The 16,591-nt window shown below is 49.7% G+C and overlaps 1 protein-coding gene across 7 annotated transcripts in view; it reads right to left on the bottom strand.

Annotated features, from left to right (window-relative positions):
* Positions 1–16,591, bottom strand: part of SH3PXD2A (SH3 and PX domains 2A) — a 530,104-nt gene that overhangs the window by 275,852 nt on the left and 237,661 nt on the right. For all 7 annotated transcript variants that reach the window (XM_063961980.1, XM_063961976.1, XM_063961978.1 and 4 more), the window contains one exon: positions 13,691–13,782. In XM_063961980.1, coding sequence (XP_063818050.1) covers positions 13,691–13,782 — 92 coding nt within the window. The remainder of the gene's footprint in view (positions 1–13,690; positions 13,783–16,591) is intronic.

Raw genomic sequence — 16,591 nt, 5'->3', positions numbered from 1 at the left:
TTATTTTGCATACTTTGCTAATTGGATGATTTTAGGTGGCCTTGGATTTATTATATTATCCACTATCTAGCCTCCAGGGAGTTTGCCACCCACAATCACACTGAGCAGGATCAGTGAGCACTGAGCTGAGAGCCCTGTACCACAGGGGCTCCACCTCCTGCTGCATGAATAAGATTCATTCACTGAGTCTCCACAGTGTACAACTGTCTCACTCACTGGCAGACTCAGGATTAATCATGATTCATGACATGGATCAGGCACAGCAGCAGAGCACTCACTGACTGGTGAGTCGTGACTGCTCCCTCCCCCCTCCCACTGGGTGTCACCTGGTATAGCCTCTGGCCAATCACAGCTAAAGACAGCAGAACACACTGACTGAAGGACACAGGACAGAGTTTCCTCCCTCTGTCTGAGAGAAGCTGCTGCTGCTGCTGTCTCCACTCATGAAACAGTGAGTGACTCGAGTCATTCACACTTCCTGATGATTCCAGTCACTGTGTTGAGACAGAGAGTCTCATCTGGCGGTGGGGGCTGGTTCCGGCGGCGAGCTGGCTGGCCCTGGGGGCGGCGCCGCTTTCCTCCTTGTCTCCTCAGCCCTCTCCCCCGCAGCCGGAACACGGTGTGGAGCTAATGGGGCTCTTAATGCAGGAGCCCAGACAAGAGGCCTTGTGGTGACAGAGAGCAGTGGGGCGCGCGCCCGTGTGTGCGCAGCAGCGCCGCCGGCCTTGCTGTCTCCCCTGCTATCTCCCAGGCAGCCGGAATCCGGCGGGAGCCGGGGGGAGAGGGGAGACAGGGCAATTATGATCACTGGCAGGGCAGTGCGATACCAAGGAGAAGGGGTGCGGCAGCAAGAGGTCACGGGGTGCGGGCACAGGAGGTGCGCGAGCCCGTGTCCACTGCAAGCGGAGCGGTGCGCGCGCGCTCTGCTGCGCCGCGGGGTTCCCGGTCTTTTCAGATCACTCCCCCGGGGCCGGAATCTAGCGGCCTGCGGGGGAGGAGGGGGGACAGGGAATGGGTTAGTGGCCGCGGGGCTGCTGCACGCGCCGCAGGAACTCGCGGCGGTCCCCCCCCCCCTCTGCGGCATCGGATAGTTCCGATACACGGGAAGAGGGGACAAATTCAGAGGCGAGGGCAGTGCGGGCGCCGACAGCGGTGCCTCCGCTTTCCCGCAAGGGCAGCGTGCGTCGGATGCCCGGCACACGCATGTCGGGCGGCGAGCGCGTGGTCGCACGCGGGCCCCGGCGAAGGACCCAGGACCGCGCTTTGGGGCAGTCACGACCCCTCCGGAGCGCTGGCTCGGCCCTGGCCACAGCGGTGAAGGTGTTAGGGCCGCTAGCCGCGGCTGCCTCCCCTAGAACGGCTGTTCGTTCCGGCGGGCTATGGCGGCGCAGCGGGTGGCACGCGCCTGCCGTGAGCTCGGGACGGTCGCCGCAGAATTACAACAGGGTCCAGGGCAGGACGCGGGGGAGCTCACGGCCGCAACGCCCCCAGCACGGAGGCCGCGGCATGTGCCGCGAGTACTGGAGGGGTCCTCCGCTTCTTCCTCTTTTTCAAGGGAGCTCGGGGATGAGGCGATGGCAGATTTCGAGGAGGAAGGCAACGATTTGGACGCGCCGGAAGATTCCATGTCGGGGGAGTCGGCGGCATCAGGTAAGGTGGTGCAGGCGGTATTCGGGTTCCTCCACGAGCTTTAGTTCGCGTAGTTCTTCCTCCTCTTCATCTTCAATGTCGTCACAGGCGTCCGAAGTCAGTAGCACAACTAGGGCAAAGAAGCGGGCAACTAAATTCGCCAAGAGGGCAGCGGAACAGGCGCAAGCGGCTTAGCGAGGAAGCGCGTAGGGCCAAGAAGCTCGCAATTTGCCCGGTGTCGTGCGATTCGTCTATACTGCTGTACTGCGGGGGCTGCGAGATAGCTGCCGCAAGAAGATTTGGAGGGGGGACTTCGTGGACGTGTTCGTATTGACGAAGGTCGCGAAGAAAGAGTATAAGGTGGCGGCGCAAAGAAGGGCATCGGGGCTGAGGCATTCCGTACCTTCGATAATTGCCTGGCCGGGTTCTGGGTCTTCGCGGCATCTTACCTGGAGGACAGGCCGGCAGAGCACACAAATATAATAAGGTACCTGCATCTCATACATGACATGCAGCGCACGTCTTCGGGATCGGAGTGGCGCAGGTACGATCAGGAATTCAGGGAACAACAGGAAGGTTTGCAGGTCATGGACTTCGGGTTCAAGGACGTTGAGGTTGGGCTCAAGGTCACCCGGGCTTCGCTACAGGCGGAGGAGCCCCGGAAGCCGGGGGCGGACGGGCACCACGCAGGGTCGTCCTCCCAGGGGTTCGGCGCGGACGGCGGATTGGCCAAGTCAGGTAGGTCGGCAGTCCGCGCAGGGGGGCGTGCCACCACAAAACAGGAAAATGTTTCGCGTTTAACAACGCGGCGTGTTCCTTCGGGGGATGACTTGGTCATCTCTCCAGTGGGGGTGGTTCCTAAGAAGGCTCCAGGCGCCTTCCGGCTCATTTGAGTTCGCTTTTAGGTGTGTACTGCCGGAAGCTGTGAAGGGCGACTGCGGGGTGTGCCAGAACGCACCATTTCGTGCGTTTGTCCTCAGAGATTAAGAGGGATTTGGCAATATGGGCCTCGTTCCTCGAGGACTTCAACGGGGTGTGTATATGGCAGGCCCCAATGGCGGACAGCGCTAGGTTGCAGCTGTTCACCGACGCAGCGGGCGCCTCTGGATTCGGTTGCCATCTGGAGGGATCTTGGTGCGCGTGGCCGGCAGAATGGCATCGCGGGGGTTTCACGAAGGACCTTTTGCTTCTGGAGTTTTTCCCATTATGGTGGCGTTGGAGGTCTGGGGCGATCGGCTGGCTAATCGCAGCATTTTGTTTAGATGCGATTATCTGGGCGTGGTGCATGCGATTAATAACCAAAGGGCAAAGTCGTTGGTGGTTATGCGGGTGCTAGGGCAATTGCTTTTGACATGCTTGCGTAGGAACCTGTGGTTCCGCGCGCAACATGTGCCCGGTTTGGAGAATGGTATTGTCGACGCTTTGTCGCGAGGACAGTGGGAGAGGTGTTGGTTGTTGGCACCTGAGGCCAACGAGCAGGGTTTTCACTGTCCCGGTTAGGTTTGGCAGGTGATCGGGCCGGACTGGAGGGTATAGCGTTGCGGTCAGTCGCGCCAGCCACGCTCAAGGCTTACGGACATGCTTGGAATGAGTGGGACGAGTTTGTCCAAGGTCGTCAGCAACAAGGTAAGAGCAGGCATCGGCTGATGCTTTCTTTTATGTGGCAGCTTTACGTCTCCGGTAGGTCACGAGCAGTGGTTTCGCGGTATTTGGCAGGCATCTCATTTTTCTGCAAGCTGCGAGGCGTCCCTGACGTAACAAAAAGCGAGGTTCTGCGGAAGGCAATGAAAGGGTGGGCGCGAGTCGCGCCGTCGCCACCGGATAGGAGGCGGCCCATCGATGCGGCGTTGTTGCCGGCCGTCATCGAGGCAGTAGGGCGAGTCGCGTCGTCCAGGTTTGAGACGCTTTTGTTTAGTTTGGCGTTCTCAATGGCTTACCACGGGGCCTTTCGAGTTTCTGAGTTGGTAGCGCCTTCCAAGAGAGCAGATTCGCGCATGCTGGTCGGAGACGTAGTAGTGGGTGAGAGGTCCTTGCTGTGCAGGTTGCGACGCTCCAAGACGGATCAAGGGGGGAGAGGGCGCTGGGTTACAATGGTTCCAGCGCTGGAGGAGAGCGTTTGCCCGGTGGGGCTGGCAAGGCAATACGTGGTGGTGCGACCCGTTAAGGAGGGGTCTTGGCTGTTGCATTATGATGGGCTGCCAGTCACGAAATACCAGTTTCGATGGATGCTGAGTCGCGGTTTGGCGGGCTTGGGCCTCCCACCCACTGTTTTTGGTACCCATTCCTTTCGCATAGGCGCAGCGACGTTGGCTGCTGCGGCGGGTTGCTCCAGAACTGAAATACAGGCGGTGGGGCGATGGAAGTCGTCAAGTTATAGACGATATATTCGCCCCGTCACATGAGAGGTCGGTTTGCGCTTGGGCTTTGTTTAAATTTGCAATGTATTATGTTGTTACAGTTCTGTGATTTTATGGTGTTGTGCGTCTGTTGGTGTTACCCCTTTTGTTTTTTTGTTTTTTATCCTACTCAGGGATTAGCTACTCGCCGTTGCTGGCATGAGTCGGCAGCGGGGGTCTGGAGTTATTTGCGATTTTTTGCCTGACTTGACGGACTGAATTCTAATCTACAATTCGGCTAATTTGGTCTAATCAGAGTCCCTCAGCAGGTCTTTACGTTTCACCTCCAGCTGAGTTATTACATGTGTTTCCCATTTTATACCCCCGCCTCCCCCCCCCCCCCCCTGTTTTTATTTCGTTTATTTTATTTGACCTTTCCCCTTTGTGTCTTTAATTGCGCTTTTAAATTGGCTACGAAACATGGTGCAGTCGGCTAGGCCGTGACTGCTGCAATAGCGAGATCTAAAGTTTTCTTTTTTGGCAGATCCTTCAGTATAAACAATTAATAAGCCTCTTAGTAATCAATTCTACCCCTCTTTTTCCCTTCAGGATGGTTCGAAGACTATTTGCCCATTTGGGTGGTTGGCCACTCTTACATTTACTGGGCGGCCAGGTTTGTGGCCTCGGAAGGGTCTCGGGCATTGCTTGGAGCACAGGGTGTCAGATGGCTTGGCTGGCGAGGAATGATGTGGGGTGAGCTGAGGAGTAGGTTAGTGAGTCAGGCCAGCAAGCATGGAGTCCCTAGGGTTTTTGGTTGTCCATCTAGGTGGCAACGACCTGGGGAAGAGGACATCCTTGGATCTGCGGTGGGCCATGATACAGGATCTGGCAAGTGTGACCGCGGCATGGACCGATTGTGTGTTGGTTTTTTCCATGATGGTGCCAAGATTGTGTTGGAGGGGTGTGGCGGATGGTCGCCAGATTGATGAGGCCCGGAAAAAGGTGAACGGAGCGGTGGCAAAGTGGGTGCTGTCCCACGGTGGGAGGGTGGTTCGCCACCCGAGGAGTCGGTTAAAAGACAGCCACCTTTTCCGGCGCGATGGAGTACATCTATCCAATGAGGGGATGATGTTTTTTCTGGAGGATCTAGGTTTCGCTTTGCAGGAGTTTTGGAGGGGTGTGGCGGATGGTCGCCAGATTGATGAGGCCCGGAAAAAGGTGAACGGAGCGGTGGCAAAGTGGGTGCTGTCCCACGGTGGGAGGGTGGTTCGCCACCCGAGGAGTCGGTTAAAAGACAGCCACCTTTTCCGGCGCGATGGAGTACATCTATCCAATGAGGGGATGATGTTTTTTCTGGAGGATCTAGGTTTCGCTTTGCAGGAGTTAGGGTAGGTTTATGGTGGCGGTGCGAAAGACTGTGGGGATGAGTCTTTCGCTGTTGGCGGAAAAGAACGGCAGTTTCGTATTGTAGAGAAAACTGTAGTGTTTTACAGTTGGTTGTGGTTTAGGTGCACTCACCTCCATCGACTTATGGCCGCTTGACCACCCGTCCGGGAAGGCAGCGGCAGGGCACCCAGGAGCGGTGGGTAGTCACTGTGGGGGTTGAGTTGTCACCTATTACCGGTTTATGGTAAGTTTTAGTAAATTTATAGGGTTGAGTTATTTAAGTTTAATTTAGATTAAGTGAGCCGTTCTTTTGGGCCGCCACCATATGCCAGCTGGAGCGGCATATTAAATTAATCTCTTTATTACAGGTTTCCTAATGGTTAGGGACAAATAAATAGCTAGCAATTTTCTGCCAAAATTCAAGTCTCAGTGTCGTTATTTCTGGTTATGATTATGAATGCTTTACTTTCAAAGAAAGGGGTCCACCAAATATCACTAAGATGTTTAGAAGAGAGTATTGACTGCATAGGAGAGGAAAGAGTTAAACATCTGGGGAGGGGTGGACCTAGCTGTGAGGAAAGTACAGCCTTCTTTAAGGGGAGGGCTTGATATATATAGGGAAGGTGAAGCCATTTTAAGTCTCTTGGTGATCTGGTTTCCCACCCTCCCGCCCTGGTAGTTGGAAATTGTGGCACGTGGTGATTTGGCTCTAAGTTGTTGGCTGTTTTCGTTAGCTATTTATTGGCGGAAAAGAACGGCAGTTTCGTATTGTAGAGAAAACTGTAGTGTTTTACAGTTGGTTGTGGTTTAGGTGCACTCACCTCCATCGACTTATGGCCGCTTGACCACCCGTCCGGGAAGGCAGCGGCAGGGCACCCAGGAGCGGTGGGTAGTCACTGTGGGGGTTGAGTTGTCACCTATTACCGGTTTATGGTAAGTTTTAGTAAATTTATAGGGTTGAGTTATTTAAGTTTAATTTAGATTAAGTGAGCCGTTCTTTTGGGCCGCCACCATATGCCAGCTGGAGCGGCATATTAAATTAATCTCTTTATTACAGGTTTCCTAATGGTTAGGGACAAATAAATAGCTAGCAATTTTCTGCCAAAATTCAAGTCTCAGTGTCGTTATTTCTGGTTATGATTATGAATGCTTTACTTTCAAAGAAAGGGGTCCACCAAATATCACTAAGATGTTTAAAAAAGGACAGGATACTGAATAGGAGATGAATTACCTGCATATCCATCAAGAACAGCAGCAGCAGCAGCAGAGATTTGCATGGTAATAGATTTCTAATTATGTCGAGTTACTGCTGCAACAACTGATTGATTACTACCCCCTGGGCACAATAAAGTTTAACTTTGTTACAGTTAGAAGAATTGATCCAGGTTAGACAACCCTGGGTCTTTCATCTTCCCGGCAGATGCAGTACACTGAGCAATGAACAGAAAAGCATCCGGAAATTACTGGCTTCATCACAAAATACAGGATATTTACAGTATGTTGTCGGATCTTGAAGTGCAGTGCGGGGGCTTGTTAAAGGTTCAGTACAGTATTTCTTATGTAGAGTGGGACACATATTGGGTCAAATTATTGCTGCAGGCGCACCAAACATCTCCTCTCAGAGCCAGGTCTCGCGAGACACTGAGAGTTTTGGGCATTTTTTTTGTTAAAAATGCGTGTTAGCGCGATGCAACTAGGGCACACCAGGAGACTGTGCTGATTCATTTTATATGTGACACTTGTATATCTGTGTGCGACCGATGTCCCTTTTGTGATAGGTTCTCAAACTCTGTCCTCAGGAGCCCAAACAGTTCACATTTTCCAACTCACCTTGACAACCTATGAAAAAAGGGACATCACCGATAGGTGTTCCATCATATTGATTTCTGTCAGAACTATTTTAGGAGAGCACAAGAAAAGACCAGCGGGCTGCACTTCAGGTGAATGGAGCTATCGCAAGTGTTGAGGGTAAGATAGGGACAGTACCTCATTACCTCTATACCATCACCGCTCTGAGGACCAATACCGATTCCCCTTTAAACCCTTCACAGAAGGAGTGTAAACACATTTTGTGTTTTAAAATGTTTAACCATTTTTCTCTTTACAGCTTACTTGGTTCTTAGGGATAATATTAGCGCTCATCGGCACATCACCTCTAATTGAATCAGCCTCCTCGTGTATAAAAAATATTGCTATAACACACAACCACACACACATTTTCTATATATATATATATATATATATATATATATACACACACACACACGCAACAAAGAAATCACCTACAGATGTGCCCTCATACATTTTCGCTCAATACCCCAGGCAGCGGGAGATGCCAAGCATGCGTGAGCTGACAGGTCCGATGAAACTTTGTTAGTGTCGGGTATCTTTTTTGATGAAAATACGTCTTATTCACATCACTATATGTGACAACACAAGCAGCTTTTGCTGATTAAAATGATATATGGCATGCCTATATTCTGTGTGCGACCATGCCTGTATCTGCATACTAAATGCTACGTTACAGTGATTTCTAGGAAAACACTGGAAATGTAGTATTTTGGATTCAGATACAGTCACACACAGAATATAGACATGTCGCATATCATTTTAATCAGCATAAGCTGCTTGTGCGTGCTGTTCGCATAATTTTGCAAATATGACGCATTTTTATGGAAAAAGTTGCACGAGAAGATGCTTGGTGCTACCAAGTAACACCACAGCATGGCATGACTAGAAGGGTTGTTTAACGTGCCAGGAGGTTAAATGTACAGTACGTGGACACATTTGTATAATCAGCGATTAGTTGACTCCATACTCAGCAGCGGTTAGGAAGTGTTGTTGACATCATCATCAGGTACTGGCAATTTATCATTTTTAGAGGCATAAATACACCTCTGTGCCAGTCTGCATCGGTTTGTTTTTACTGTACAGCAACACACACTTACTGTACTTGGCCTATGTAAGACCATCCCTTCCCTACAAGTGCTGTCATTAACCTCATTACCTCTATTACCATCAGTACTATGCATTAACCATACCTCCCAACTCTGGAGCAACTGGATGCGGGACCCCTCGGACGCGGAAGGCGCTAGCGCGTCCAAAAGAGGGCAGAGCTTGGTGAAAAGGAGCAGCATGTCATGAAATGGGGGCAGAGCCTCGTGGAACCCCCATTCGTGTAACTGTGGTAGCATGCCCAACACTCTCCGAGATGCTGGGCTGCCCCCCAAGTCCCCCCCCCCCCCCCCCCCCGCCGTGGGACCTGCTGACCGCGGGTGGGACAGCGGGACAGTCCCAGGAAAACAGTTGGGAGGTATGAATTAACTAAAGTGCAGTTAATAGGCATATAAAATATAATAATTGCAGCCTCATCTACATGTGCCTATCCCAATAATGGCTGATTACCATGTGAAGTAGCAGGTGATGTACTGAAATGCAATAGTGAATTGCATTGAGTTTAATATGTTGGTAAAAGAATAAACGTAATATATTTTAAAAACTGTTATCTATATATATTATATTTATGTTTTATTTGTTCTGTGATGTCCATGTCTAATATTTAATTCTCTAATATAGGTGGTCATTCTGAGTTGTTCGCTCGCTGCTAATTTTAGCAGAATTGCTAATAGGCTAAAATCCGGTAGTTCTGCGCATGCGTATGCACAGCAGGGCGCACGCGCTAAGCAATTTTACACAAAACTATGCTATTTTACTCACGGGTGAACAAAGCTTTTCAATCGCTCTGCTGATCGTAGTGTGAGTGACATGAAGTGGGTGTTTCTGGGTGGAAACTGGTCGTTTTCAGGGAGTGTGCTAAAAATCGCAGGCGTGCCAGGAAAAATGCAGGAGTTGCTGGAGAAACGGAGGAGTGGCTGGCCGGACGCAAGGCGTGTTTGTGACGTCAAACTAGGAACTAAACGGACTGAGGTGATCGCAGTCTAGGAGTAGGTCTGGAGCTACTCAGAAACTGCAAGGAAATACCTATAGCAGAAATGCTAATCTTTCGTTAGCAATTGCTAATTTTTCGTTAGCAATTCTGCTATGCTAAGATACACTCCCAGAGGGCGGCGGTTTTATGTTTGCATTTCTGCTAAAAGTAGCTAGCGAGCGAACAACTCGGAATGAAGGCCATAATGCAAACATTAAAGAATCCACAAACATTTCCCTCCTTCAACCTGTTGATGGACGGAAATGTTTGCCAACATGTGAGACCTGACAAGCAAACAGCTTTTCAATCCCAGTACCTGTATAATTGTTTGAATTAGGTCAGATATGTCTTTCAACATAACATCACCTATCAGGACAGACAATGTGACAGGTGATCATGATTGGCTGTAGCACAGCACCCAACCAATCAGCTGTTTCCATCCCACTAGACTACACAGCCTGTAAATGGAATAAACTCATGTATTCTTTCTAATGCTGTAGATTATTCTGCATGGTACTCAAAACACATAACACTGTGTCGCATTGTCTTTCTAGTGTTCCCCACATTCAATTTGTCTCAAAATCATGTTGCATGCATCTAAAAAACATCTAAAATATAACAATATCTTACATAAGACACAGCAAAAACTCTAATCCATGCTCTCATTATCTCCCGCATTGATTATTGCAATAGTCTTCTTACTGGTCTTACCAAAACGAGACTCTCACCACTACAATCCAGTCTGAATGCAGCTGCGAGCCTAATCCTCCTCGCTAGACGTTCATCATCTGCGGATCCGCTCTGTCAGTCCCGCCATTGGTTACCTGTATTCTACCGTATTCAATCTAAAATACTTTAACTCACACACAAGGCCATTAACCAAACTACACCAATGTACATCACTTCCCTTATATCAAAATATCTCCCTGCCCGACCTCTCTGCTCTGCACAAGATCTGCGTCACTCATCCACACTCATTACTTGCTCCTATTCACGATTGCAGGACTTTCTTCGGGCTGCACCCACTCTGTGGAATGTCCTCCCATGCAAAATAAGACTCTCCTCTAGTCTCCAAACCTTCAAGTGCTCCATGACAACTCACCTCTTCTGGCTAGCTTATCAAATTCTGGAACCGCTCACATAGCCTTCATAAACTTTCCTATCCACTTACATCTCTACTGTACAGTCCACACATATCCTCACATGTTTTCTCTTTCTTCACTCTCCCTTCCTCCTGACCCCAGGCCAACATCGCTGTGTGACCACATCATACAGCCCACCAAGAACCTTTGTAATCTGGTGGACAACTATGCAATAGATAACACCTATCCTGAGCAGGGCCTTCCTACTTTTAATACTGTCTATTAGCCAGTTTTGTTTTATCACTTTTGTTTCCAATCGTAAAGTGCAACAGAATTTGCGGCGCTATATAAGAAACTGTTAATAATAATAAAATAGTAAAAAAACTCCCAATGCTGCACTCTTGCACAGTTATGCAAGAACCGTACTTGCCTTTTCCTAATTTGCGTGCAATAAATTCTGAGAGCTTCCTGTGTTCGATCAGTGGTGACAGCAGCTATTGTTTGCTTAATGACTGCTAACATTTCTGATATCTATATAAATAATGACAGGACGGGAGCTGCTATTGCTGCTACTTACATAGAAGCAGCAGTGACGGCACTAAAATAGCAACAGCGGGCGTCACACCTCCTGCCGCATAACTGATCCGAACTGCGTCCAAAGATGCAGTATTGGATCTTCCCCGGCACCATCGGCCGGCTGCGTGACCCAAAGGGTCGCGCAAGCCAGCCGCAGCAGCTGCTACCTAGAGGTCAGGAATTCTCCATCCTCTGACGGAGACCCTGGCCTTTTCCCTCCCCTCCAACAGTGTCAATGTGCTAGTTTGGAGAGACAAAGTCCGTCGCCGACCCCTCCCTGCCCCCAAACGGCATCACTGACAGTCTGAATCTAATCTGCGTCCGTTGTTGCAGTACCCATTCACACGTGCGCAGAACGGGTCCTGCACATGAGGAATGTACTGATACTTTGCTGCATGTAACGCTGCTCTAATCATATCTGAATTACGGGATATAGTTATGTGACCAGCGGTCACAATACTGATACCTCCATCCCACCTCCTGAAAATCCAGACAGTCGGCATGCCGAGTAACAGGGACTATTCCCACTCGTGGGTGTCCACGACACCCATAGAGTGGGAATAGAACCTGTGGCAAGCATAGCTAGCCACTGAGCCAGCAGCGTGGCAAGCGCAGCAAGCCCGCAAGGGGCTTTGTTGGGCTCCCCACCACCACTGGCATTCTGCGGCCGGGATCCTGGCATCGGGATGCTGACCGCCTGTATCCTGGCTGCCGGTAAAACAGCCCCAACTCCTGAATTACCCCTTTTGTGTTAAACAGAGATTGACATATAGAGAATAGGACCCCAAATTACCCACACCTCAGTGATTCCATACTGGTAAACAAAGAGGATAACAGAGAATGTGTTCTCAGCAGTAGGCACCAACATTCTAATAGATTAACTCAGGCATTCCCAACCACGGTCCTCAAGGCACACCAACAGTGCAGGATTTAGTGATATCCAGGCTGCAGCACAGATGGTTAAATCAAAATAACTGAGCTACTAATTAAGTCACCTGTGCTGAAGCCTGGATATCACTAAGGGGCCCTACACACTAGCCGATCCGCCGCCGAGCTGCCCGACGGCGGATACGGCCGACGGGCGACCCGGCGGCGGGGGGGCAGTGACGGGGGGAGTGAAGTTTCTTCACTCCCCCCGTCACGCGGCTCCATTGAAGTGCAGGCGAATATGGACGAGATCGTCCATATTGGCCTGCATGCACAGCCGACGGGGCACCAGCGATGAACGAGCGCGGGGCCGCGCATCGTTCATCGCTGGAGCCTCCACACTGAAAGATATGAACGAGTTCTCGTTCATTTATGAACGAGATCGTTCATATCTTTCAAAAAAATCGGCCAGTGTGTAGGGCCTATAAAACCTGCATTGTTAGTGTGCCTTGAGGACCGTGGTTGGGAATGCCTGGATTAACTCTTCCATTACCAGCAAGCATCCCTTTGAGGGAACACTGACTCTAGCAGTTGATTCAGCCAGCCATCTGGTAATGAGAAACCGTTGGAAGTACAGCAAAACGGAAATCGCTTAAAGCTTTCAAATAAACCCAGATTTCAGACATCTAAGAAATGATGCAGAAACAAATCAACTAGCCTCTATTACTGTAGCAGACAGGGCTGAGTCACTGCAAGCAGCCACATTATCAGTAATGTGATACAGTCAATGCCTCAGAGAACTGTATACTGTCCACATTTAAAGCTACACTATAATAAAGTTCGTACGTGGTTACCAATCACACAGGACACAAATTATAGCCACAACATGATAAATGGTTGTTTTTGGCCTTTGTTCTCTCAGTGTTTTGGTAGGACATCAGGAGTCGACAAGGACGAAGGGATTATCTTGAGGTACAGCACATATTTAGGTACAGCAGACTTTGGAGTCAAAAAGGTTCACATTTCAGAAAATGTCAGCCTGAAGTCTTTGTAGTGCTGATCAACCACATTAACATGAAATTAAATATCTTAAAACACGAACAACCATACGTGGCATTCAGGAAAACGGTCAGATTTTTATTAAAGAACAGAAAGTATGGTGGGGAACGGTCGGTCAGCTAATCAAGACCACTTGACTTGTGCAAATTTAGATATTACCACAGCTTGCAAGGACCTACCTCCCTTTCACAACGGCAAGCAAAATAGGTGTCTAAGGGGGACATTTACTGAACAGTTATAAAAGTGGAGAAGTGAGCCAGTGGAGAAGTTGCCCATGGCAACCAATCAGCATTGAAGTAACATTTATAATTTGCATACTATAACAGTATACAGAGCAGCTGATTGGTTGACATGTGCAACTTCTCCACTGGCTCACTTCTCCACTTTTATCACTGCTTAGTACATGTCCCCCTGACTCCTGTGTCAATACACGTCAAGGCCCGCCAGCATAATGGTGCTGCTGACGCCCCAGAAGAGTAAAATCAGAGTACCCAGTGTATTAAAGCGATATGCATCTAAACCTTGCAGCAAGATGGCCACTGGACTGCCGTACTTTCCCATAAAAAGCCAACACAGGACAATGGATGGAATTAGGAAAGGTAACAAACAGCAAAAGATGCAAAAATCGCTGCCTGAACACTCACTATAATGACTGACCCCGCCCCTACTACCAAGGAACCCTATAAGCTACCACCCTTACCTAACAGCTAGGCTTATTGCCACACTGCCCTGGCAACTAATGCTCCCAAACTGCCACAGCCTCTGGGTTTAAAATACGTCCGCATTTGAAATGCCCTCCATAGTCAAAATACACAATGTCCACTCACTCCTTTGGCGGGTCCAGATCCTCGGGACGAGCTTCAAAGAACCTCAAGACCTCTTCACATTGCGAAATGTGCACTGGTAACTTAACTAGGGCCTGCAAGGGGAGAGAAGCAATGCTGAGGATGCACTACACAAAACAGTAACGAAAGCCACTACAGTATACAAGCACAAATATTCATAAATGATTCATTAATTATCTGACTTTACAAGCAAATACTAGGTATGCTGGGGAACGGGTGTGGATCATAGGGTAGACTGTCAATAGGTCAACCACTATTGGTCGACACCTGAAATAGGTTGACGTGGTCATTAGTTCGAAGCGTAATAGGTCGACATGGAAAAGGGTTAACATGAGGGGGTTTTTTTATATATATTTTTGGTGTCGTTTTCTTCCTAAATTGTCCGGGAACCCTAATTAGTGCACCGTATCCGCTCGCACTTCGGGAAAGGTGCCTCGCTACGCTCGTCACAGGTTACTATTCCCAATCGTAGTCCATATGGATCGTGTCACGATCCGGGTATCTGGACGCCATTTCTTACCCATCAGATGCCTCCTAAGGCTGGCTCAGCGCTCCAGGACCGGATTCCATCTGTTATCCTGATGTGTACATTCCTGTATCCTCTCCTGTCACTCTGGGACGCTGTCACAGTAAACGCCATATTACACCTGGCATGGCGTCTCCCGCGGCCTCCGCCGCCGTCCCTGAACTTCTGCATGCAGAGTGTCTGAGTGGCGATTACGTCAGCCGCGGCCTCCGCTGTGTCCGCGTGGTTGGATGTGCATCTGTCAGCCTGGCGCCTCCTGTCTCCGGTGGCCGGCGCCGCCATTACTGTTTTCATTACCACATGGATTACAAACCAAACTTCCCTCCAAGTGTCTGCATGGGCGCAGCCATCTTGGATTCTGTCAGCTGATCATTTCCACCAATCTGTTCTCAGTATTGATAATCTGCATAATTGCCTAGCCAATCCCTTCCTTGCTGCAGGTATAAATACACTGTGCCTCAGCAAGGAAGGAGTCAGTGCTTTGGTTGTCAAACCTAGTTCCTGTTTGTCTCTCTCCTGTGATTGTCTTCCAGGTTCCAGCTCCTGTCTCAAGACTTCCACCATAGAGACCCGCACCAGCATTCCACCTGCGGTGTAGCCTGACTCTCCAATCCATTGTGGATTCATCTGTTTCCAGCTACAACATTACCTGCTTCCAGCTCAGCTTCCAGCAGAGTACAGCTTCCCTTAAAGGGCCGGTGTCCTTTCTACACTTTACCACTCTCCACCGGTATTATTATTTCTCCGCTCTCAAGTTCTACATTTCAGTTCATATTTCATCGCTCCCAAGTTCATTTATTATTTAACTGGTTCCAGCCAGTATCCACTCCGTGCTAACAACAGTCTGGTTCCAGCCAGTATCCACAGCAGCTGTTTTATCTTCAGCAACCCAGCTTTTCCTGGAACACCAGCTGGCACAATCCTGGGTTATCTCCATTGTTACAGTCGGGCCTGGTAAGGACTTTCCATCTAGAAGATCATAAGAACTATCTCACACTACCAGTGCCCTGTGGCTCCTGCCATCCTGTAGTACCCAGGAACTGTATTTATTCTTTGCTGACTTTTACGTTTTCTTTTACTGCTGCTGTGTTGCGGAGTTGTCATAATAAACATCATTGACTTTTATCCAAGTTGTCGTGGTCACGCCTTCGGGCAGTTATTATTCATGTTACTTACATGTCCAGGGGTCTGATACAACCTCCCAGGTTCCGGTACATCTCAGCCCCTACAACTGAGGCTGCCTCCCGTCAGCTCAGGCCCTCAGTTGTGACAGTAAGCACTGACCTAATGAATCCAGCCGGAGACCAGGATCAAGCGGCCAGGCCGATGCAAGAACTGGCAGCCCGACTAGAACATCAGGAGGCTGCACAGGGCCACATCATCCGCTGTCTCCAGGATCTCTCTACTCGGCTGGATGGGATTCAGACAACTCTCCGTGGATCAGGCGCGTCTGGTGCGTCAACCACAGTGACTCCAGCTATAACCCCACCCACCTTACCCATTTCTGCTCCACGTCTTCATCTTCCAACGCCAGCAAAATTTGACGGATCTCCAAGATTCTGCAGGGGATTTCTCAACCAGTGTGAGATTCAGTTTGAGCTACAACCTGGCAATTTTCCCAGTGACCGTACAAAAATTGCCTACATTATTTCTCTTCTCAGTGGCTCAGCCCTTGATTGGGCATCACCGTTATGGGAGAGGTCCGACACCCTGCTATCTTCCTACACTGCCTTCGTGTCAACATTCAGGCGCATCTTCGACGAGCCAGGCCGGGTAACCTCAGCTTCATCCGAGATTCTCCGTTTACGCCAGGGGTCACGTACTGTAGGACAATATCTGATACAGTTCCAGATCCTGGCATCCGAACTGGCATGGAACGACGAGGCCCTGTATGCTGCGTTCTGGCATGGCTTATCTGAGCGTATTAAAGATGAGTTAGCTACCAGAGACTTACCTTCTAAGTTAGATGAGCTAATCTCACTCTGCACGAAAGTTGATTTACGTTTCAGAGAGAGAGCAACTGAGCGTGGAAGATCATCTGCTCCAAAATCTTCTGCTCCTCCTCCTCGTCAACTGTCACCATCTAAAGATGAGCCCATGCAACTTGGCCGTTCCCGTATAACTCCTGCTGAGCGCCGAAGACGTCTCTCCGAGTCTCTCTGTCTCTATTGTGCAGCTCCGTCTCACACCATTAATGCCTGTCCCAAACGTCCGGGAAACTCCAAATCCTAGCTCGCCAAGGAGAGGGCCGGCTAGGAGTAATGATCTCCTCTCCATCTCCTCAAGATTGTAATCTCCCAGTCTCGCTTCAAGTTGCTCAACGTTATCGGAACGTCATTGCCCTCCTTGATTCCGGA

This window comes from Pseudophryne corroboree, chromosome 3 (genome assembly GCF_028390025.1).
Source record: "Pseudophryne corroboree isolate aPseCor3 chromosome 3, aPseCor3.hap2, whole genome shotgun sequence".
Taxonomy (NCBI): Eukaryota; Metazoa; Chordata; class Amphibia; order Anura; family Myobatrachidae; genus Pseudophryne; species Pseudophryne corroboree.
Note: the sequence above shows the minus strand (reverse complement) of the source record. Positions and strands in the feature narration are given on the sequence as shown.